The sequence below is a fragment of the Vulpes vulpes genome, chromosome 16 (assembly GCF_048418805.1).
Source record: "Vulpes vulpes isolate BD-2025 chromosome 16, VulVul3, whole genome shotgun sequence".
NCBI classification, from domain to species: Eukaryota; Metazoa; Chordata; class Mammalia; order Carnivora; family Canidae; genus Vulpes; species Vulpes vulpes.
Genome location: NC_132795.1, coordinates 20,462,344 through 20,487,468, shown reverse-complemented (window position 1 = coordinate 20,487,468; position 25,125 = coordinate 20,462,344). Strand labels below are relative to the sequence as shown.

The following is a 25,125-nucleotide window of genomic DNA, read 5'->3' as shown; positions in this document are numbered from 1 at the left end:
CATGAAACCAGGTGGATGAATTATCTCCAAATTTTCAGGACCCACTTATCTCAGTTTCCATATAGCCTACGTGGCATACACAAAATCAGTCTAGGGAGCTGAGAGGGAGAGGGGAGGGGTTCTTCGAGGAGAAAGATAGTTTCTTTAAGATCAATTGTAGTTGAAGTATAAGGAGATATTCTAAGAATGCCAATTGGAAGAGATTTACCACACACAGTAAAAATGTCATGGACAAATGGAACTCAAATAACAGTCCAAACTGAAAGTAGAAAAAAGAAGATGCTGCAAACTGCTGGTATTGATCTGCCACGGACCTACTTCTTGAAAGGACAGCTTTGCTCCAGGATAACAGCAAGGGTTTATCTAAACACACACACACACACACACACACACACACACACACACACACACACACACCCAAACTTAAAAAAAAAATTTTTATTTGAGAGAAGGAGCGAGAGCAAGCATGCACAAGGAGGGAGGGGCAGAGAAGAGGGAGAGGCAGGCTCCTGGCTGAGCAGGGAGCCTGATGCAGAACTCAATCCTAAGACTCCGGGATCATGACCTGAGCCGAAGGCAGAGGCTTAACTGACTGAGCCATCCAGGAGCCCCCCAATTTTTTTTAAAGATCGCTTTCTAGGATGGGGAAGCCAGCACCATCATAAGAGCAACAACAAAAATTAAACCCTCTGGGGATCCCTGGGTGGCGCAGTGGTTTAGCGCCTGCCTTTGGCCCAGGGCGCGATCCTGGAGACCTGGGATCGAATCCCACGTCGGGCTCCTGGTGTATGGAGCCTGCTTCTCCCTCTGCCTATGTCTCTGCCTCTCTCTCTCTCTGTGTGTGACTATCATAAATAAATAAAAAAATTATTAAAAAATAAATAAATAAACCCTCTGAAACTTCCTGACAATAAACTTCAGGAACCATCCTACTTTGGAATGCCAGTCCACTTATAACAATCTTATAATACAAAATAACCCAGAACACAGACATCACTGTTTTTCATTTGATCTGCAAACTTGATAGATTTTATGTGTCATCCTTGCACATGGGCCATGCTAATCTTCTCTGTATCACTGCAATTTTAGTATATGTGCTGTCGAAGTGAGCACAAACTTGATAGATTTTAAATGATTGTCAAGGTTTAGCTTTCTGTACTAGAGAAAAAAAGATATATTCTTACCTCTGCCAGGAGGTGTGTAACCATGTCGATATCATTGTAAGTTTTGGTCATCTGCTCCACCCTGTCTGTGCCTAGAACTGAGACAGTTCAAAACAACTGTTTATAGTATTTAGAGATAACAGAAACTTTTAAATATTCATAAAATTTACAAGTTAGCAACAAACTCAGGCTTTTACAAAATCCCATTCAGGAGAATAAAAATATATGCGAAAGAAGAAATGTTTATGTATTAGACACTCATGAAATAGATCAATTCTTACAAACAAAATGTACATCATACAGTGAATTAAGAAAGTTATCAAATGATCATAAGATAACCACTTCCTGAGTATCTCCTCTTCCCTCTGTAAGATTAGAAATTTGGTGTACTCTCACTAGAGACTGCAGGCCTAAAGAATGGATTAAATCACCAATTGTTTTATGCCCTAAATTAAAATTCCTGAGGGACAAATTAATGAGGGATTATGCTATTACAAATATATTTAATTAGAATTCTGTTGTAATTATCTTAAATATCTGTGATCATCTATCACATGAACTAATATGAATAAATAAGTAACGGACTTGTAGGACTTTTGCAGTTCTGTTATGAATCTTCTTTTGCTTAATTAAAAACCCTTTATGAAAATTTCCATCATATCTAGACCTCTGCTATAAGATAAACTGTATACTATTACTTGCATAATTTAAGTCCAGTATTTCTGCATTAAGTTCAGGAACTGTCAATGCACTGTATAATATAGCTCCAAAGAGAATGCCTCGTATGACCCTAATGACTCCACAGTCACAATAAGCAATACCTTTTTAAGCTAATGATGCATACTAAAAGAGGGATCTTTTAATGTTAGAGTACACAACATAAAATGGATCTGTGTTTGACTTAGATTGATTTTATTATTAGTTTGCCCTGAAGTGTGAAAAACTAAGAGGCTTTAAAGCAAAAAAGCTGAATTACAAATTTGAGAGAACTTAGCCCTTCTTAAACTCCTATTCCATCATATGGAGGTGATACCACTCATCTCACAGGATCATTAGGAGGATGAAATATGATAATTCTAATCAGCAGTATTTATTGCTAAGTGTCATATAATTGTTTATAGTCACTACTCTTTTTGTTTGTTTCTTTGTTTGTTTGTTTATAGTCACTATTCTTTAAACACAGCTGGTAGGTATGAAATAGCCCTGATTTAAAATTCTCTGTAAATAATGCACTGTACTGGCAGCAGACATTATTATTTAAGTCACCTGTAGTTCCTTAGTCCCATCTTAACATTGAGGTGACCCAAAAGACACCCTGAGACATTTTTTACTTTAATTTGAGCTTTTTATTTTCTTCCTAGCAAAAATGCTTGAAATGAATCTGGGAATCACCTAGAACTTAATTATTAACGACAGTCTTATCCTAGTTAAAAGTAAAACAAAGTGCTGAGCTGATAGTAATAGGAGATGGAAAACTAAAGAGATCTGGATAAACCATTTTTACCCCCAAAGGATTTATATTTACAAGTAGAAAAACTGGCCCCCCGTAATTTAACCACAGGGATAATGGAAACAGGGTTTTGGGCCAAAGGAATCTTCACAATTTATTTAGAGTGTGAGGTCTCCACTACTTCCAGTCTCAATAAGATGAGACCAAAAGAAAAAAATTAAATCCTATCTATGTTCTAAATTAATTACAGAAAACCACCCATGGTTACAAACCCAAATGTTACCTAAGGTAGTGGATCTCATCTCTACACCTGATTTTAGCCAAAAGGCAGAAAAGGGATGGGTATCATCTCTACACTTTAATTGATTTGGAGGAACCCCAGGGCACACACAGTAAAAGATGCCCAAGTGTTCTGGTGTGGAGCTAGCAATTGAAACTACCAATTCAGAGGTAACACTCGAAGCAAGAACCAGGAATCCTAGAGACTCGGTTTGTTTTTATAAAACTAATTGAAACAATATATTATTAACATAGTTTATATTACAGGATCAACCAGAGTTGAAGGTGAAGTGGTAAATTTATTTTGAAGTAACCAGTAAATTAAGAATGTAATAAAGAGCTGTGAGCTACAAGTTGTGCATGAAGAAGTGAAAAGAAAATAAAGGACACCATCATACAGAAAAGAACTGTTTAGAATATAACATGTTTTAGTGAGGAGAAACTAACAATAGTGAGGATAATAATGAGGTGATAAGAACTCCTATCTCACAAGGTCATATAAAAACTTTGGGTTGCTCATTCTCAGTAATAGGCTCTTTGCACCATTCTGCTCTTTCTTTCACTGTTCCACCAAGATCAGAAGGCCTTTATCTGATGAAATAACCAGTATCCATCTGTGAATGCAGGTTATAGGACAACACAGATCCCAGTTTTGTTTTAAAATCGTGAGCATATCTTATACATATAAATATAGGAGAGGCTGGAAGGATACACATTTAAATGTTAATAGTGGTTATCTCTGGGCAGGGATTATAGTTGATCTTTTGTTTTCTTTTTAGTGTTTTGCTTATTTTCCATGAAGAATAAATGTTATCTTTGCATTAGAAAAATAGCCGCTCTTTTCAGAGATTTCAAAAAGCAAAAATGAATTTTCAAATGCTTAAAGATATATTATGGCAAAGAAGTTAGATAATGCAACCAGAGTTCTCCAGTTTTGCTTTATGTCAAAGAGTCTATATGCTACTGAGCCCCAAAGGCTGAGACACCTCAATTGCACAGAGCAGCTCAAGCAATGTGTGTCAGTCACAAAGTATTTAAAAATGCAATGAATTTCTCTCTGCAGTCTAATCAGTTCTGTCTTCTCTTCAACAGTGCTTCTGGCAGATAGGCTGCTTGGGAAGATTCCAAAAGTACTCAGGGCAAAGCTCTTAAATGTTCTCTTGGCATTTAGGCATTGTGACTAAATGCTTCCAAAGTGAGAGACTAATTCTTCACTGTAATTCTGTAACCACAAATGCAGAGCCAAGCAGACTGATTTTATTATAATCAATTCTATCAAATCTTATTTTCCCTTCAGTTCTCAGCTGTTAAAATAAAAATGTTATGTAGTACAGAAATTAGCAGTGTCCTGTCCCTTGTTTACAGACTCAAAACTCCTAACTCTTAAAAAATTTTTATATATTAGGAGAGATGATAAACATCTTTACAGAACAATCCTTGCAAGTTGATTTTCAAAGGTTGTTAATTAATGTTCAACATTTTTGGTGTAAGATTTGGGGAATCTGATCTTCCTGAAAAAATACGGGGTGGGGGGGTAGAATATACATAAATCCTTTCTAATTCTTACTTTAAGTTCTAATTCTGCATAATTTCATATTGGCAACTCAATCTCACATTTTTTCAGGATGGGAAGGGCCAATGTTAATCCATTTTGATATCCGTAATTTATATAGGATGGTACTTGATAGTTCTCTTATGTGCCCCTTTTCAAGATCTCAAGTTTTTACTACAATTACTGAAATTGAAAATGGCTTCTAATCTCTCCAACTCTCTCAGCAAAAAGTCAAAAACAAAGCAACAAAAACCCAAACCGAAACACACACCACCCACGTGGCACAGTAAAAGCCACAAGAGCTCCTGGTAACTAGACAGGTCTTACAGTTTTAACCCCAAAGAAGTGACGGCTGCTCTTGCTGCTATAATACAGAGAATATTTCTGCAATATAAAAAACTGCCTTCAAAAGAACTGAGAAGAAAAAGAAGGTGTCTGATGACATAAACTGTCTAGGACAGGCCTTCCTCAACAGGGCTCCTGGGGAGAATTAAGCCCTACACATAATGATTTGAGTGAGACAATTTTCTCAATTCTGCCATGGATAATACTCAATAGATGTCTTGGGGTATCTAACTTAATTATTTTGTGTAATTGGTTGAGAGGAAATATAAAAATGCTAACCTCATGATCTGATTTATGGTTGATGGTTTCTGAACATCATCAGTTATATTTCTTTTCCTGCCAGTATAAAGTAGTAATTTTTGAGGGCAGACTTTGAGGAAAAGTATAACCAGAAGTAATTATTTCTATAACTGTATTTCTCTCCCAAATTTTAAACCCTCTGTAATTCCTTAAATTCTCCAATTAACATCACTAAGAACGGCCAAATAGCTTTGGTTGACAATGCTTTATACTGATGATTCTCAGATCGTAGTGTGCATCAGTATCAGGAGGACTTGTTAAAACATGGACTGCTCTGCCCCATTCCCAGAATTTCTGAGTCTGTAGATCTGGGGTGGAGGCCCAAGAATTTGTATTTCTAACAAGTTCCCAAGTGATGAAACTAAACTTAAGAGACTAAAACTTAAGAGACTAAATAAACATTGCCTCCAACCCCCGACCCTTTTTTCTTATGCATTTATAAAGGGTACAGGCGATCCCTTATTCCCAAATAAAAAAATACCCTGAAAGGCAGATCAGACTTCTATTTTTAGCCTTTACGCGAACAAATGGTACCTTCTGTTATGATGTGCTCTGACCGCATTGCTCACCCCCACAGCTCATTCTTGGGTTTCTATCTTAATAAAATTAAGAAAATCCTGAAATGATCTGTTCTTTGAATATCTTAAATTTTATATATGGCAGGGAGTAGGATGGAATTTTTTTTGACCCACCCACTGCTCACAAATGTTCTATTTTAAAAGTAAACAATCTCTTTCTGGTTTGGTGGGGGCTTCAGAGAATATCCGGTATCCTTTCATCCATGGGAGGTAGGCTCCCAACCCAAAACCCTGCCCATGTTTCCTTCTAAATTTATTTTTCTTTTTACAGCTCTTTCAACTACTTTGTGTTATGTAAGAGAGAAAGTGCCTCTGCCTGTGCCACCTCTTTTTAATAGTTGTAAAAATTCATTTTAAGGAGAACAACTATCTCCTGGTATGTGAGGGAAGTAGGGATAAGAAGAGGCTGAAATAGTACCAGGGAGCTAAACCCTGGGATGGCTTGTCAGGGTACATAATAATCATTCAGAACCACAGGTCCTGACATCTCAAAAGGATAGAAAACTGTTGGAAAGGGTCCGAGAATGTTTTGTATCTTGCCTTTTAAAACACTCATCAATTTGCTAAATAAAGTAAATCACTTATCTTTTACATTCATAAGATGCAAATTCATAATAAAGTTTATTTGTATTTGAGTGAACTGTTAACCAAAGAATTGATACCTTTAAAATGACATTGAAATTTTAAGTACAATACAGAGATTAAGCATAGTGTACCAATTATAATCACCAATTATAATCAATCCTAGCTTACTTGCTTCATGATCTTAAGTATATCTTATAGAGTTCAATTTTCAAATTGTTGAAGTGAAAATAGTACCTTTAGACCAAAGGAACAGGACAGTTTTCTGGACCCTGGAAGTATGAATCTGTAACATCTTATTAATCTTAAGTTTTAAATTGCTTCCTTGAACTTTTGTATAAAGTTCTGAAAACCAAATATTTTAGAATTTGATTATCATTTATTTTCAAAAGAAGTTTATTTTTACTTAAAATTCTTCCTAAAAGTAACTCCATGAAATTATGATCTAAGATAGCTTTCTAGCTATAGTTCCATCCTCTAGTGGCATATGTGACAAAGAAAAAGTAAACTAAAGGGGCACTTCCTGTGCCACTGTATCAAAATAATGACAGGAACTAATAAATTTAACCTGATGAGATTTCAGTTTGAATTTTCTTCTCACAAATTTAAAAATCATAGAACAAAGAGATATGGGAAAAAAAACCCAGAAAATCTCATGCAAGCAACTTCTCAAATTTGAAAGTTAAGAAAACTTTCAAATTTAAGAGCTTTAATTTAATATTCAGCTACTTACAAGAATTATTGAGGCAGAAACAGTTTTATTTGGGTTTCTTGATATTGCAATTCAATGTTTATAATTTTCCCCCCTGAACAGTAAGTAACCTCTTTCTAGGAAACCTACTATTAAAAGCAAGTTAAGGATTACTATTAAAATTAGTATTTCACAACAATCATTAAAGACACTGAAACACTCACTGGGAAAATGTCTAGGAACTGATGCAATGTCATATATAATTCAAATGAAAAGAATTTTACAAACATCAATGTTGAACTTACAGATTTTTATTATCTATCCAAAAGCTACTATGCACACATTTTTATAGTGAATTAATAAAAAAAAAAGTTAGCTCAGCCTGAAAACAGATGTTTGGAATGAGGTCAAAAGCAAAAAGATCTCCAGACTTTAATTATTAAAACTATTTATGTATCTAAAAACCATGCTTCTAAATGACTGACCTAGTTCCTGTGACTGTGTTTAACAGGAAATGTAATAAAGTAAGATAGTCAATGGTTCCAGATATCAAACTACTAAGATAATACATGTTTTAAGATATAAAGGGATATTAAAATTTTAACTTAAAATTTCAACTACTTTTTTTTTAAAGTTCCTTTTTCTACTTAGTCTGAGAAAAGTATCAAATAAAAGAAAGGAGAAATGGAAACATCTGAGTATTGCTTGCAACCACAAACACTCAGAGTCATAAGAATGACAAACCAGCTGCATCTAGACATAACACAGATCATCTCTTTGCGTCATGAAACCAGTTTGAGTTAAAGTACGTATACACTAAACAACGGCTAGGGATACTAAATGCTTTATAAGTTGACACCAAGATACTTAGGATCTTTATTTCAATGGACAAACTCTAAAAGGATAAAAAATACTCACTCATATAATGGAAAGTCTCTTCAGCAAGGACTGGAGAGAGGGCATCAGACGCATGATGCTGCTGGTGTGGGGACCGAGTCCAGTCTTGATTTTCATATAAAAAGAGAGAGTCTACTCTTAGCTTATACTGGGGCAGCTGTTCTTCTAGCAGACTCACCAGCTCAACTTCAGGGAGATCCTCATTGGAGCAGACATCTAAAAAGGAGATTCCATGTAAATGAATCCAGTATATTCCAATTTATTAGGCTACAGAGAAAACATCAAGTGAAATTAGTTTGCAAAAGTAGGGTAACCAAAGAAATGGTAGTCAGGAGAATTTCTCCAGTCATTTTTATTAAAATATACTGATACTATAGTTGGCCTTTATGTTTCTTTAATATGAAAACTTTTATAGTGAAAATAATACCATGAATTTAAAAATATACTGCTTGATAAATATAACTATGTTTTTAAAAATTAAAATGAATTTGAACAAATTTCTTCCTTATCAGTCTATTTAGTGTTGCTTAAAAGAGAGCTGACCTTAAATAACGTATATGCTTGGGGGAAAAAGGCAACACCAAGCAACCAACAGAAAATAGCTAATTCAAAAGGAATGAAGTAACATACTCTTTAATAACAGATTTTGAACTCTGTGGGAAGATTCTTCAAAATTTGGAAAAATTGCACTTTGGTATATTCTCACAGTAGCTAGATATAAAAAATTAACATTTATTGGTTAAATGTTAACCAGTAATGTTAACATTTCAGCACAGTGTTCCAGCACCAGTACTAGAATAAGTACTTTATCATTTTTATTTTGAAGATGTGGTACCTTTGAAGTCCTGAATACCTTTCACATCACTACCCTCTCAGCCACACACCTCTGGCTACCTCCTGCATACAAATCTCTGAACACACTTGGCTTTTCTGCTTTATGTGTTTGCTCTTGGCTTCCTGTTCCAAATACTGCATATCATTTAACACTTCCCAAATTCAGCAGTTTGCAAAAAAAGTAAATTTACCCTTTTGACATGCCTAGAATAGAGAAAATACAGGATGTCATATCAACCCTCACACTTTATAAAGAGATCTGGTATTTCCTTTGTGGGTAGTACAAAGAAACATATTCTAACTCTGGCAAAGAACAACAAAGTTCTTCTTTTTTTTAAAGAAAAGATTTATTTATTCATGAGAGACACAGAGAGATAGATAGAGAGAGAGAGAGAGAGAGACATAGGCAGAGGGAGAAGCAGGCTCCATGCAGGGAACCCGACGTGGGACCTGATCCCGAGACTCCAGGATCATGCCCTGGGCTGAAGGCAGGAGCTAAACCGCTGAGCCACCCAGGCATCCCAGCAAAGTTCATTTTTAAAAACCATATCTTAAAAGAGTAAATTTCTACTATTTGACCTTAACAATGACACTTTATTAAATCATATACAACTAAGCTGACAACATCACATCCCCCATCTTTACCCAGGACAAGCAATGACTAAATAATTACAAAGATGAGGTACATTTAAAATCTTAAATATGGTTCTAAAGAAGCTCTCAACCTTTAGCAGGTCTTTTTAAAAGCCCTAAAAACACAACCAAATTTATTATTACAAATTCCATGTGATCATCCAAATTTTTCCTGCTATAAATATATCACATACAAGATTGTCAGTGTAATACTTGGAAGAAAAGAAGTTGACTATAAATACATGCAGAGCTAAAAATAGGTTGTGAGCAATTCAGGAAACAACAAAATTTAACATCCATTAAAAGAATTTTTATTTCCTAGAAATTATCTTTTATTTTTTAGAGGATACCTCTTTCATTTTAATTGCTTAACAAATCTTTAGTGTAAATGACATTTTATTTTTTAATTTTATTTAAATTCAATTAATTAACATATAATGCATTATTGGTTTCAGAGATAGATATCAGTGATTTATTAGTTTTATATAATACCCAGTGCTCATTACATCACATGCCCTCCCTAATGTCCATCACCCATTTACCCCATCCCCCTATTCCCTCCCCTCCAATGACCCTGTTTGTTCCCTATGACGAAGAATCTCTTATGGTTTGTCTCCCCCTCTGATTTTGTCTTGTTTTACTTTCTCCTCTCTTCCCCTATGATCCTCTGTTTTATTTCTTTGTTTTTTTAAAGATTTTATTTATTTATTCATGAGACACACAGAGAGAGGCAGGCTCCATGCAGGGTGCCTGATGTGGGCTCGATCCCAGCACCCCAGGATCACCACCTGAGCCAAAGGCAGATGCTCAACCACTGAGCCACTCAAGTGCCCATCTGTTTTATTTCTTAAATTCCACATATGAGTGAGATCATATGATAACTGTCTTTCTCTGATTGACTTATTTCACTCAGCATAATATCCTCTAGTTCCATCCATGTCATTGCAAATGGCAAGATTTCTTTTTTTTTTTAATGGCTGAGAAGTAGTCCCTTTCATATATATATATATATATACACCAAATCTTCTTTATCCATTCATCTGTTGATGGACATCTGAGCTCTTGTGGACATTGTTGCTATATACATGGGGGGTCAGGTGCCCCTTCAGATCATTATATTTATATCTTTGGGGTAAACACCTAGTAGTACAATGGATCTTAGGGTAACTCTATTTTCAACTTTTTGAGGAACCTCCATACTGTTTTCCAGAATCGCCACACCAGCTTACATTCCCACCAACAGTGTAAGAAGGTTCCCCCTTTCTCCACATCCTTGACAACATCTGCTGTTCCCTGACTTGTTCATTCTGGCCATTCTGGTTGGTGTGAGGTACTATCTCTGTGGTTTTGATTTGTATTTCCTTGATGCCAAGTGAGTTTGAGCATTTTTTCATTTATCTGTTGGCCATTTGTATGCCTTCTTTGGAAGAACATCTGCTCCTGTCTTCTGCCCATTTCTTGATTGGATTATTTGTTCTTTGGGTGTTGAGTTTGGTAAATTCTTTATAGATTTTCAATACTAGTCCTTTATCTGATATGTCACTGCAAATATCTTCTCTTGTTGTGTCAGTTGTCTTTTGGTTTTGTTGACTGTTTCCTTTGCTGTACAAAAGTTTTCATCTTAAAAAAAAAAAAGTTTTCATATTGATGAAGTTCCAATAGTTCATTTTTGTCTTTGCTTCCCTTGCCTTTGAAAACATGTCTAGCAAGAATTTGTTGTGGCTGAGGTCAAAGCGGTTGTTGCCTGTGTTCTCCTCTAGGATTCTGACAAACTTCTGTCTCAAATTTAGGTCTTTTATCCATTTTGAGTCTATTTTTGTATATGGGGTGAGGAACTGGTCCAGTTTCCTTCTTCTGCATGCAGCTGTCCAATTTTCCCAGCATCATTTGTTCGAAGAAACTGTCATTCTTCCATTGGATATTCTTTCCTGCTTTGTTGAAGATTAGTTGACCATAGAGTTGAGAGTTTACTACTCTCCTGATTATCCAGTCTTAACAACTTCCTTGATGACTTTTTAACTTCCAAATGTTCCCTCCATATGTCTACTTCTTTTTAGCTACATTGTGTCTATTTAGATTCAAGGATTCCTCTTGCTTCTCTTGAAGAGCCTCAAAATTGATCTGGCCTCATTACACTCAAATTTTCCTCTACTTCTTCACATCTACATTATGTCACTCTCCTATACAAGACTAACAGAGGTCTGAATTTCATCTAGCCATTGGAGAAAAACTTTATGAATATTTGGGATAATTAGTAAACATCTTAGAAAGGTCATGGCTTCTCTTAGCAGGATTAAATTAATGCTAGAAGAAAGCATAGTACAGTATGATCTAAAGTGTGACCTAGAGAACTCCATTACAAAGATTAAAAATAAGCCTCAAAAGTATGGACCTTATTAGCAAGTAACTTAAGGATCTGTCAGAACAGATTTTAAGTCTTCTAAGGAAGACAAAAAATCTAAATATCTAACAATGTGACATTCAAAATATTCAGCATTTACTAAATATGCAAAGAATAAGCGAATTGTAATCCATTACCAGTAGTAAAATGAGTCAATAGGAATAGGCCCAATAATGACAAAGTAAACAACTTAAAAACAGCTATTATTAATATGCTCAAGGATTGAAAAGGAAAACATAAACTTGATGAAAAGAGAACAGAAGCTATATCAATCTTTATAAAACCCAAGTAGAAATAGAGTACAATATCTAAATTGAAAAACTCACTGGATAACATTAACAGATTAGACATTCTCCAGAAGAAAAAAACAGCAGTAGACATGAAGACATAGTAATGGAAACTATCTAAAATGAAGCATAAAGAAAAAAAACTGGGGAAAAAAATGAACAGGTCATCAGTGATTCCTGTATCAAACAGTCTAATGTATATGCAATTGGAGCCACAGAATAAGAGACAGAGCTAAAAGATTATTTGAAGGAATAATGGCTGAAATCTTGCAAATTTAATTAAAACTATAAATCCATAGTTCAAAGAAGCTCTACTCTAAGCAGGATAACACAAAGAAAACCCAAGAGAATATGTAAAAAGCAGAGAGAAAGACAAAGGAAAATTACATTTAAGGGAACAAAGACAAGAATAAACTCATCAGAAGCAATGCAAAATAGATGACAATAGAATGCTAATATTAAAATATATAAAAAGTCATCACAGAACTCCATACCAGTGAAAACAGCTTTCATTAAAGGTGAAACAAGACTTTTTTCAGACAAGCATATTGCCAGCTGACCTATAGTACAAGAAATATTAAACTTCCTCAGGCAAAAAGGACACAAAATGCAGAGTTCACTCTACAAAAAGAGATAAAAACTGGCAGAACTGGTAAATCTGTATGTAAATATTTGACTTTTATCCTCACAATTTATTCAATTTATAAATATTTAGAGTAAAAACAGTAATTATGTATATAACTTGTAAATGTAAAAGACGTAACAACAATATATAGAATGATGAGGGAAAGAGAAGATTATTGTTGTAAGGATATCATTTTATGAAATAGTATAATGTTATTTGAGGATGTACTGCAGTAAGTTAATAACGCATATTGCAAACACAGAGCAACCATTTAGAAAAATGAGAAATGTACCTACTAAGTCAATAGTGGGATTAAAATGGAATCCTAAACAAAAGAAAATGAATACCCAAAACTCAGGAAAAAAGAAAAAAAAAACATTAAGTGGAACAAAGAGAAAATAAATAGTAGTACAGAATTTACTGACTCAACCAAATTTATAATTATATCAAATGTAAATTGTCTAGGGGTGCCTGGGTGGCTCAGCTGGTTAATCGGCCATCTTCAGTTTAAGTCATGACCCCAAGATCCTAGAATCCAGCCCCTCATTGGGCTCCCTGCTCAGCAGGGAGTCTGCTTCTCCCTCTCCTTCTCCACCTGCCCTCATACTCTCACTTGCTCTCTCTCAAATAAATAAATGAAATCTTTAAAAAAGTGCAAATCATCTAGACACACCAATTATAAAGTAGAGATTTTCAGACTGAATTTTAAAAAAACAAGATCTAACTATAAGCTCTCTATAGATGTCCTTTAAATATTTAGGTAAGTTAAAGGTAAAAGGATGAAAAATGCTATCATACTAATTCTATACAAACTCTTTTCAAAAATAGAGGCAGGAATATTTTACAAATCATTTTATGAGGCCAGCATTATTCCAATACCAAAACAAAGACATGCAAAAAAAAAAGTACAAGCCAATAGTTTTCATAAATGGGGCACAACGCATACACACAAAACATTAATACAACAAATCCATAATCTATCAGAAGGATAATACATCATGGCTAAGGGGGGGTTTCCCCACAAAGTTGGTTTAAAAATTCAAAAGTAGAAAAAATCAAAAAGTCAATAGAATTCACCATTAACAGACTAAGAAAGAGAAGCCATCTCAGTAGTGGAGAACAGGCATTTGACAAAATTCAACATCCATTCATGACAAAAATCTCTTATCCAACTGGGAGAAGAAAAACAACCCCCTAATTTTAAAAAGGCCATTCTAAAGAAAATTAATAGTGTGACTGTAACTTTTCTCTAATATTGGAAATATGGCAGGGATGTTTGTTCTCATTTTTATTAAAAAAATATACTGATATCTTGTACTATTCAAAAAGGCAAGGAAAAGAAAGAAAACACATCTAAAATGAAAAGGAACAGACATGTAAAACTGTCACCATTTGTAGACAACATTATGATTTACAAAGGAAATTCTAAGGAATCTATAAGAAAGCTAATGAAACTAAGCTGGGCTGCCTGGGTGGCTCAGTCAGTTAAGTGTCTGACTCTTGATTTCGATCAGATCATGATCTCAGGGTCATGAGATCAATCCCCACATTGGGTTCTGTGTTAAACATGGAGCCTTCTTAAGATTCTCTCAGTCTATCCCTCTGCCCCTCCCCTCCGCCCCCCTCCTTGCTGGTGTGCTCTATCTAAAAAAAGAAAAAATTTTTAGAAAAAAAAAATAAGTAAAGCAACTTTGCTACTACTTATCTAAATGCAAAAAGCAAAAGCTATAAAATTTTTAAAGGACAACAAAGGAGAATATCTTTGTGATCCTGAAGTATGTGAAGATTTTTTAGAAGCAACACAAAAAAACTAAACTATTATAAAAACAAAAATCAATAACTAGACTCCACCAAAATTTAAAACTTTTGCCCTTCAAAAAGCATCAGTATCTGGCTGGCTCAGCCAGCAGAGCACAGGACTCTTGATCCTTGGGGTTGTGAGTTTGAGCCCTACATTGGGTGTGGAGATTACTTATAAACAACAGCAAAGATGAAAAGCCAAACCCGTATAGGAGAAACATTTGCAACCCATAAGTCTAACAAAGGACTTATATCTAAATACACTTACAATTCAATGGTAAGAAAAATTTTACAATGGGCAAATGATTTGAACAGACAACTCAAAATAAGATCCAGAAATGGCCAATAAGCACATGAATAGATAGATGCTCAACATCATTAGTCATCGGGGAAAAATAAATTAAACCCACAAAGAGATACCAGTATATACCTACTAGAATGGCTGTGATCAAAAACATTAACATTACCAAGTGTTGATGCTGCAGAACAGAGGTCAGCAAAGCAGGCTCTAGCCTGCTGCCTCTGCCCGATTTTGTAAATCAAGTTTTATTGGACCACAATCACATTTGTTTCTTATGTATTGTCTATGAGTGTTTTTCTGCTATAATATCAGAACTGAATTGTAGCAATTCAGCAATGAAAATGATTGAATTACTGATACATGCTGCAATGTGGATAAATCTCAAAAACATTTTGCTGCACAAAAAAAGCCAGACATAAAAGACACAGACTAATTTATATTAAATTCTAGAACAAGCAAATTTTATCTATTGTGACAGAGAGCTGATCAATGGTTGTCAGGGGCCAGTGGTTGAGAGAAGGGGGCTCTGGGTACAAAGGAATTTTTGGGAGGGCAATAAAATGTTCTACAACTTGATTGTACCAGTGGTTACATGAGTGTATATATTGTCAAAGCCAAACTGTGCACTTAAAATGGTCATACTTTATCTTAATAAAGAGATTACAATAAAGCTGAATTAAAAAATGGAAAAAACTTTCGGTTTGGATAGATTTCAGAATTTTTTGGAGTTTAGAAAAGTACTGCTATGTGTATACTGTATGATTATAACAACTACATTTGGTTTTGTAGCAACATCCCATATTTAAATACATTAGTACATTTTCAGCAAACAAACATTCACACTAAGTGAGGCTAAGTCTAGAAATAGCTATATAGGTCAGGTTTTGTGGACCAATGAATTTTATAGCCAAAGTTAAAACTCTGGGTTGTTCAGTTTTTTGATTTGGTCTTACAGATAAGGGCTTGTAGGCCTGTACCTGTGTTTGAATAACCAATCTATAGGTCCTGAGAGCTTCTTAAATGTCATGAACTGTTGTCATGTGTTTGCAGGGTAAACAACTCTGTCTTTGTGGAAGATATGAGTAGAAAGACAAAAGGGGAAGGGAAGTATGATGTGGTTCCTGCTGACCAGGGCTCATGCAGTAAAGGAGAATCCGACATGGACAACATACAACACAAAAGGCAGATTTTGATAATTCAGTAAGAGACCAGGAGAAGGAAAGACTGATTCAGTTGGTCTCTCAGGAGATCGGGCTGGAAAGTGAGGCCAGGGTTTCAATGTGGCAGATCTTATACAATAGGAATAGCACTTCAATATTTATCAAACTGGACTCACCAGTGATACTTTCTGAGTCTCTGTGATTGATATTCATGAGGTTTTCTTCACCTGTTGGTGATGTAAAAATGGCATTCTGTGATTGACTCATGCAGGATCCTTTCTTGCTTTGGTTGACAAGCACGGCTTTGGTATGATTCAGAGTAAAGGAAATCCATCAAGCCATTTAATAACGAAATGGATCTGATCATAGATATTTTCTTTTAAACAGCTTTTTTATGATGAGTCAAATGACACCTGCAGCAATGAGTGCTCTCATGTGATTATCATACCTGGAGAGTCATGACCTAAAACAAAGAACACATTAAGTGACTTTAGAATTCAGTATGCTCTTTTATAATGGCAGTCCAATTACCTGGAATCTCTGTCGCTGAGAATGCTTTCCTAGTGATGTAACATACAACATGGATAAATCTCAAAATAATTATGCTGGATAAAAGAAATGAGTCAAGAAGAAAATATACAGTTTATTATTGCATTTACATAATTTTTTTTTACATAAAATTTTTAAAAATGTACACCTATCTACAGTAACAAAAAGCAGATCAGTGGCTGCCTGGGGCTGGGGAAGGGATTAGCAAAGAACAGGAGAAAAGTTTGGGGCATGATGAATATGTTCATTATTGTGATGTGTGGTGGTGGTTTCACAATTATATACACATGTCAAATTGTTCACTTGAAATAGATGCAATCTACTAATACATTATAATAATGTTAAAAAAATTCAAAGATAATCAACTGTTTAAAGTAAAATAATATAGACATGGGGTCTATAACATACAAAGAAGTAAAATATATTACAATACTTGCACAAAGGTGAGGAGGAGAAAAATGGAAATATACTATTATAAGGCTTTTATATTATACATGAAATAGTAAAATATCTGTTGAAGGTAAACAGCAATAAGTTAAAGATGTATACTATAAACCGTAAAGTAGCCAATAAAATAACTCAAGAATTACAGACAATAAACTGACAAAGGAGATGATATAGAATAATATAGTTTCTCAACTCTGGCACTACTGGTATTTGGGGATACCAAAGTGTGGTCATGTGCCTTGCAGGATTTTTAGCAGTATGTCAGCAGAATTTTCTCATCAGACCCTCTCTCAGTTTTAAAACCAAAAATGTCTCCAGACATTGCCAAATGTCCCCTGGTAGGCAAAATCACTGCCAGGTGAAAACCAATGATATAAAAGGTGCTCAACCTCATTTATAACTAACATAGATAAAAATGTAAAGAAATTATTTTTCACGTATTAGATTAGCAAACACTGTTTTATTATAACCCTTGTTGGAGAGGGGTCAATAATTGTTTTGGGGCAGCTTCAGCTTTCTCCAACAGCACAGACCTTTGAACCCTCAGGTCTTGGCATATTTGTGATGCCTGGACACACTCACTGTAAAGCCCAGTATAATTTGATAATATTCAGTAAGACAGGATAGAGAAGCAGCACTCATACTGTTGATAAAAAGCACAAACTGGTACAAGCTTTTTGAAAGGCTAGTTGGCAATGTCTACCAAATTTTTAAGTGCACATACACCATAATTCAACAATTCTACCACTAGGGATTTATAATAGGGATATACTCACAAAGTATATGACAAAATATAGGCACAAGAATGCCCATATGGTATTTTTTTAAAGCATAAACACATGACCATAATGAAAATACCCATAAAGAAATGGCTTAATAATGGTACCAACAAAGGAATGTAATGCATTAAATATGTGTGTATACTTGAAAAAAATTGTTATCAGTTAAGAAAACTGTTCAATACTAAGTATAAGCCTGGCTTTAAATCAAAAGACTGTCTCTACCAAATAGTCTCTACTTAGCAAATTGCAGCTTCTATTTATGGCTAATTCATTCTCATGCATACTATTTATAGGCATTGTAAACATTCAGTGTTTTACAAGAGTTACCCCTAAGAAATGGAAAGGAACAAGACAAAGGCATTTAAAAGCAGATGAAAAACGGTCACTGAGGTAGAACAAAGCAGTGTTAGTAAACACTAGTGAAGAGAGTTTAAGAGGTGAAATGGACAACAGAATTAAACATTACAGAAAAGGCAAAGGACAGATTTGGTTTAAAAAAGGGGTACTAGGACCATAAAATCAATATTAACCTTCTAGAAACCAATTCAACCAAGAAGTTAGGCCCAAAGCTAGGATGCGAGGAGTCAGGAAGTGAAATGATGAGAATGGAGTTTACTAAATACAGACCAGGATTTCCAATACCACCTTTCAGGTTTACACGACAATAAAATTTCAAAAACTTCTGTGGTTATTGGCATTGGATTGGATTGCTTTTTCTTGGAAAAATACATTTTGTAAGGAAAAAAGACATAATGGAATATACAATAGTCCTTCTCAAAAATGGAGTTTATAATATTATGCTGACATAACAAAAAATTAATTTTTCTATATTTGAATTCAGAAAATTTTATTTATTTTTTAAAGATTTTATTTATTTGTTCATGAGAGACACACAGAGAGAGAGGCAGAGACATAGGCAGAGGGAAAAGCAGGTTCCATGCAGGGAGCCTGACATGGGACTGGATCCTAGGTCTCCAGGATCATGCCATGGGCCGAAGGTGGCGCTAAACCGCTGAGCCTCCCAGGGATCCCCACAGATTCTTAACTATAGAGAACAAACCCAACAGAATGGAGGTGGGTGGGAGGATGGGTTAATTAGGTGATGGGGATTAAGGAGTGCACTAATAATGAACACCAGGTACATGGAAGTGTTGAATCACTATATTGTACACATGAAACTAGTATCACACTGCATGTTAATTGAAATATAAAAACTTTAAAAAATATGTTTTTTACATATAAAAACATTGTAATTGTTTTACATATAACTGTTTTCTTGAAATATGTCTGTCAAAACAGCAATCTGCATAGCTCATGCAGCAGTATTTGTTGAGGTACTTTAACTCCAGTTGTCAAAAATTCATCTTCATATCTAAGATCAATCTACTGTATGCAACTGAATTCTTCCTTATGTACCTTATTGTCCAAATTGCCATTCTTAAATCAATCCCTCAAGGGGAACAGAATTAAAATTGGATCAAACCAGTAAAGATTTATCTGCCCACCCTTGGAAATTGGGAGGAAGAGGAAAGCAACCTGAAGTTTATGACCACCAGCTATTGGAACAAAATGTCAACTAAGGGTTCTGCCGTCAAAAAAGTGAGGGAGCCGATGATCCTTGAGTAGGCAACCAAAAGCATCCCCTGCATAAGTTTTTATGTCACATATGATCTTTACCAAGGTCTTTTAAATTATAATACTCCAAAAAAAATAAATAAAAATAAATTATAATACTCCAGAGACCCAGATTTATAGATTATAAGCCCAGCAGTTTATTTTAAAAAATAGAATGGCAATACGAATATAAGAATAAACATACTAAGGCAGCCCCCTTGGCACAGCGGGTTTAGCTCCGCCTGCAGCCCAGGGCGTGATCCTGGAGACCCAGGATCGAGTCCCATATCAGGCTCTCTGCATGGAGCCTGCTTCTCCCTCTGCCTGTGTCTCTGCCTCTCTCTCTCTCTCTCTCTGTGTCTCTATGAATAAATAAATAATGTTAAAAAAAAGAATAAACATATTAGTGTATAATAGGCCTAGAGCACAGTCAGCAAACTGCTGCCTGAAAGCTGAATTTGGCCTGCCACCTGTTTCTGTATGACCTGTGAGCCTAGAATAGTTTTTGTATTTTTAAATAGTTGCAAAAAAATCTAAGTTAAAATGTTACATAATATGTGACAATTATATGAAATTCAAATTTCAGTAGTCACAAATGAAGTTTTACTGGAACACGGCCAGACTCATTGGTTCATATATGATCAATTTGGTTGTTTCCATGCTATAATGGCTGAGAGCTTACAGTCAGGCAAAGCCTAACATATTTACTATCTGACCCTTTACAGAAAAAGTTTGCCAACTCCTGATCTAATAGTAAAATGATTCAAGCATCAAATAACCATCTATCAGAAGTTACAAATTTGCTTGTAAAGAAAGTAGAGGAGAGGAAGATAAAGAAGGAAGAAGAGAGGGAGGAGGAGGGGAATGAAAAGGGAGAGAATAGAAGCGAAGTGCCTCTCATACTGGTCCAAATTGGTTTTTTAAACAGAACTATGGCACTTTACCATATTTTAATCAAAGACCACTGTGATACTCTAATGATAACCTTGGGACATTACCCAAGACCTGGTTTAATCTTTAATATTTACATTAGCACTTGTATTTTTTCTGTTTTTTTTTTTTAATTTACATGTATCACACAGAAACAGAAAAATAAACTATATAAGTTTCAACTATGGATTCCAGATCTTTACTCTAGAGGATTGCTTTTTAATTAGTTTTAGAGGTACTGTTCATTGTTTAGTCTTAACTCTTAAATATAAGAATAAAGAAAACCAAGTTGAATAAAACTAAGTCTACCTTCAGAGTTAGGCAGGAAGAATCCAGACCTCCAGGGTAGTAATCCAAGAACCTGCCTAACATAAAGGGTGTGTACCAGGTCAGGGATGATCTGTAAATGTTCTTCCCAGTGACTCTTTAGAACTAAGTAAACCCTTTGGATATACCCTGGTCTAGATCTGAGCCCCTCAATACGATTAATATAGAGTAGCCAGTGCTGAGTATAAAAAAATGTATGCACCTTGGCATTAGATGAGCCTGAATTTTCATCTTATCTACTGGTTTTCTGACTCTGAGTATTATTAATTAATAGTTCCTCATTGTGAAGGCGATAATTAACTATTCTTCATAGGGACGGTCAGGTATGAGAACTAAATAAGAAATACAAATTCCTAGTTTGGTACCTGACATACATGCTTATTCCCTTCAGCGTTCCCCTTTTGTTTGGGCCTGAAGAAAAGATGATGTCTTCTGCCCAATATTTCTTAAATTTCTGGTTCAAGAGCCGACTCTGAGCTCAGAATAGCTACCCTGTTTGAGTATGTAATAGATGTAGTCTGCAGATTGAATAGTCTTCATATGGAAAGAGAAAGGAACTAAGCAATAAAGTAACAAGTGCCTTATAAAGCAAGACTACTGAAGATTACTCCTGAAGCTCATTTCCTCATGGATTCTGGGGAAGGGTTGTTATAATAAAAGCCTTAACTATAACTAGTACTTTTATTCTTAGCATAATAGCTGTATTAGTTTCCTATTGCTACGGCAACAACAAATTACCACATTTAGTGGTTCAAACCACTAAACCAATCCATTATCTTACAGTTCTAGACATCAAAGGATGAAGTGGTTTCAATGGCCCCAAACCAAGGTATTGGCAGGACTGTGCTTCCTCTGAAGGCTCTGGGGAAGAATCCATTTTCTTGTCTCTTCTAGCTTCTAAAACTGCATTCCTTGGCTCAGGCGCAAGGAATCCATCTTCCTCCATCTTCAAAGCAATAACTCAGCATCTTCAAATCTCTCTGTTTCCATTGCTACACAACCTTCTGCCAAATATCCCTCTACCTCCCTCATATAAGGACATCTATGATTACATTTAAGGCCCAATGAGATAATCCAGGATTAACCCCATCTCAAAATCCTTAATTCAGTCCCTTTTGCAAAATCCCTTATGACATATAAGGTAATATTCATAGGTTCCAGGGGATTAGGATCTGGGTGTCTTCGACAGTTATTATTCAGCCTATAGAGTGGTTAAGAACATGGATCTAGGAGCTAGACTGTCTCTGTTTGAATCCCAATTCCATCACTTACTAGCTGTCTGACTTTGGACAAATTACTTAATCTCAGTTTTTTATGTGTAAAACAGGCCTAATAACAAGGTCTACTTATTTGGTTGCTATGAGGATTAAGCGGATTATGAGAAGATAATTGGAACACCTATCTCAGAGAGTCATTGAGGGAATTACACGAGTTAATACATGTAAAGCTCTTAGAACAATGCTCTTAGATTACAGTAAATGCTATGCAAATATTAGTTATTATTTTTATCATCATCAAATAGTATTAATTATCATTACTGTTACTGTGCCTTATACAAAGTTGGGAACAGTGTAAACCCTACTCTTGACCACTTAATGGCATCTTCTCTTAACATAAGAAATCACTCCCCCCAAAAAAGAAATCCCATTTACTTCCTGCCCCGTAATAAGTAAGTAATGTTAGTTTAATGCCATTAATCATTTTTCTTTCTATCTCTCTGATGTATGAATAAAATAGCTTGCAGAGTCAGAGTCCTAAATATAGTAGAAACTGCTGGCAAACTCTGGCAAGCACAAACATCACATTTTCAGTGCCCTTCCCAGTTTGTACAACATATTCTAGTACTTCCTTCAGCACCAACTATTTTCTATGCTGGATCTTTATTCACTCTTTTCAGGAACTTCACTGCTTTTCTTCAATTAACCAAGCATGCGTTATTTAACAAGAAGCCAGCTTCTGTAATTCATGCACACTTAGGAGAAAATAAAGTAAAACAGCCAAGTGATTCATTTAAACAAGAATAAGACTTAAGGAAAAAAAAATAACCAAAACCTTTCATTGATAGAAATAAGAAATATTGCTGGAAAAAAAAAACACAACATGGCTAAGGGCTTAGTTTAGCCTAGCCATGGAAACAAAATGGTCAACAGTGTGTGCCAAAATATAGGCCCTGTGCCTTAAAAATCTTACTACTGTCTTAAAACTGATACTCTGGCCAAAACAGCCTTATAGAAAAGGCTAAAACAATTCAGAGAAACTTCATCTTAATAGAAGCACAGAGCCTAGAATTAAAGTAAACATAAAGATTTAACAAACATTTAAATTAGAAATATATCTTAAACGTTATTGTACAAATAAAACTTTGGAGATTAATTTAAAGTAGATATTGTCTGCTCATCTGCATGAAGTGGGAAGAGTGCCAATCACCATCAGCAGGAGCTCTTTTAGGCAGTGACAACCCTAATCCAGTCAAAAGATAACCTATATAATTTAAAAACTACTATGTTTCTAGATTAAATAATAGATTTTTGACAAAGATAGAGACTAATTTTAATATTGTCTAGGTACATCAAAGATAAGATTTACTAAGAACCCAATAATTTTAAAACCAGGTATTAAACCACAAAAAGAAAATATGATGGTTTTAGAGTTAAGAGTTGAAAGAAAGGGGAGGGTGTCACCACCAAATTCCAACCTGAGGAGTGAGCAGCAGAGCTTACAAAGGCAGAGACCAGGGGCAGCCCGGGTGGTTTAGTGCTGCCTTCAGCCCAGGGTTTGATCCTGGAGACCCGGGATCCAGTCTCACGTCAGGCTCCTGCATGGAACCTGCTTCTCCCTCTGCCTGTGTCTCTGCCGCTCTCTCTCCCTCTCATGAATAAATAAAATTTAAAAAAAAAAAAAAAAAGGCAGAGAGCACATATCAACACCAGGTACAGCTGCACTGTTGTGCCCTAGTATATTACACTGGCTATATTCAGCACCAGTGTCCTATCAGCAGTTGTAGGGTTCACCCTTAGGAAAGAGAAATTGTGCATCGTACCCAGCAAATACTTTGTCCCTCTTCTTTAGTGATCTTTTTTAGATTAAAGATGAGTAGGGTTGGGGCACCTGGGTAGTACAGTCGGTTAAGCGTCCAACTTTTGGTTTCCACTCAGGTCAGGGTCATGAGTTCAGCTCCATGCTGGCCTCTGTGATCAGCACAGCAGCCTCTTGAAATTCTCTCTCCCTGTCCTCCTCCCTGCTCTCTCTTGCTCTCTCTCAAATAAATACATCTTAAAAAAAAAAAAAAAAAGATTGGTAGGGTTTTCAGAATATGAAATACACAGGGGCAGCTCTACTTACAAACAAGTTGGATTCCAAAAGGCTGTTGAATCCATTCGTTTAAAAGTCCAAAACCATGAGTGAGATTTAGGCGTATGGGTTCCACATTGCCTCCTAACTGATATATTTTAAGTATTTTTAAAAACTGCCCTGTTATGTTTATAATGAACATTCGCTGAGGCAGACAACCCCTCCCTGCCACAATCTCTACTAACAGGAGAAGGGAGTGAACCTCTGGCAGCTAAGGCATCCACACCAGAGCTTCACCTGAAGATTAAGAAAAATGGTGAACCCATGGTGCCATCTGCGGTTTTTGATAATTTTCCACAATAGCACTTGCATTCACCATGCTTAGCCTTTCAACTATTGAACTCCTAACTCCTAACTGAATCTTTGCCTAAATAGGCATCCCACTTCAACAATGGTCCTCTGCCAAAACCGTTTCATTCACATTTCTTCACCTTTGGCTGTAAACTGCACAGGTATATCTTTTTTCGTGGAATTATGCTTCATAATCATTCTTATGGTCTGATCATATATCTAACATGTGTAATTTTCTCATTTTTAATTTTTTACACTATTTCTACTTTTGTGTCCATCAATCTATCACTAGCACTGCTTTTAGGGACAAAATGGGGTTTGTAATATTTATAAAACACCTCAAAACTATATATATAAAACATACATGCTACAAATAACAATAATGGCTGAATTGAAAATAACCATCTGATGGTGATCACTGGAGCTAAATCTGCTCTGGTGCATACTCTGCCCCTAGCCAAAAGGCTCCTAAATTATACATTTTAAGCAGTTGAGTTTGCATTTAAAGAGACTTATAAGGAAGTAAACCTACCATACAAGAACAGGGTTTTCTTATACATTTGATATAATTTTGGATGTTGCTTATGCTTGGTATTTCATTTCAAGACAAATATTAAAGGTCTAAAGAAAAGTTTAGCCTGATGTCTTGTTTGCAAAAGATAATGAATTTATATTCTTTGAAAGTAATCCAGCCCAGACTACTTAAGTGGGAAGGGATACAGTTTCTCTGTACTTTCCTCAACAAATAATGAATAGCAAGGGAATGTGTGACAGCTAATAAGTATTTGTCATTCATCAGAGTTTTAAAATCATTAAGAACTAAAGCTACCACAGCAACACCGAAGAAGGCTTCCTAGATAAGGGACCATTTGTGAATCAATGATCCATTTTATGGAAGAGCAGCCACATTACACAACTGTGGTTGTACATTCCATATTTTACCTTTTATAAAGTTA

At 35.4% G+C, this 25,125-nt stretch overlaps 1 protein-coding gene and 1 non-coding gene across 5 annotated transcripts in view; both read right to left on the bottom strand.

Moving 5' to 3' along the window:
- Positions 1 to 25,125, bottom strand: part of TRAK2 (trafficking kinesin protein 2) — a 63,690-nt gene that overhangs the window by 22,232 nt on the left and 16,333 nt on the right. For 3 of the 4 annotated variants that reach the window (XM_026002541.2, XM_026002540.2, XM_072741015.1), the window contains 3 exons: positions 16,055 to 16,341; positions 7,859 to 8,053; positions 1,185 to 1,261 (listed from right to left, as the gene is read on the bottom strand). In XM_026002541.2, the coding sequence (XP_025858326.1) occupies positions 1,185 to 1,261; positions 7,859 to 8,053; positions 16,055 to 16,145 (363 nt within the window). In that variant the 5' untranslated portion in view covers positions 16,146 to 16,341. The remainder of the gene's footprint in view (positions 1 to 1,184; positions 1,262 to 7,858; positions 8,054 to 16,054; positions 16,342 to 25,125) is intronic. The other variant, XM_026002542.2, reaches the window with a different exon arrangement.
- Positions 1,006 to 1,113, bottom strand: LOC112922950 (U6 spliceosomal RNA). The gene has a single exon (XR_003235563.1). It is a non-coding gene; the product is annotated as a U6 spliceosomal RNA (small nuclear RNA).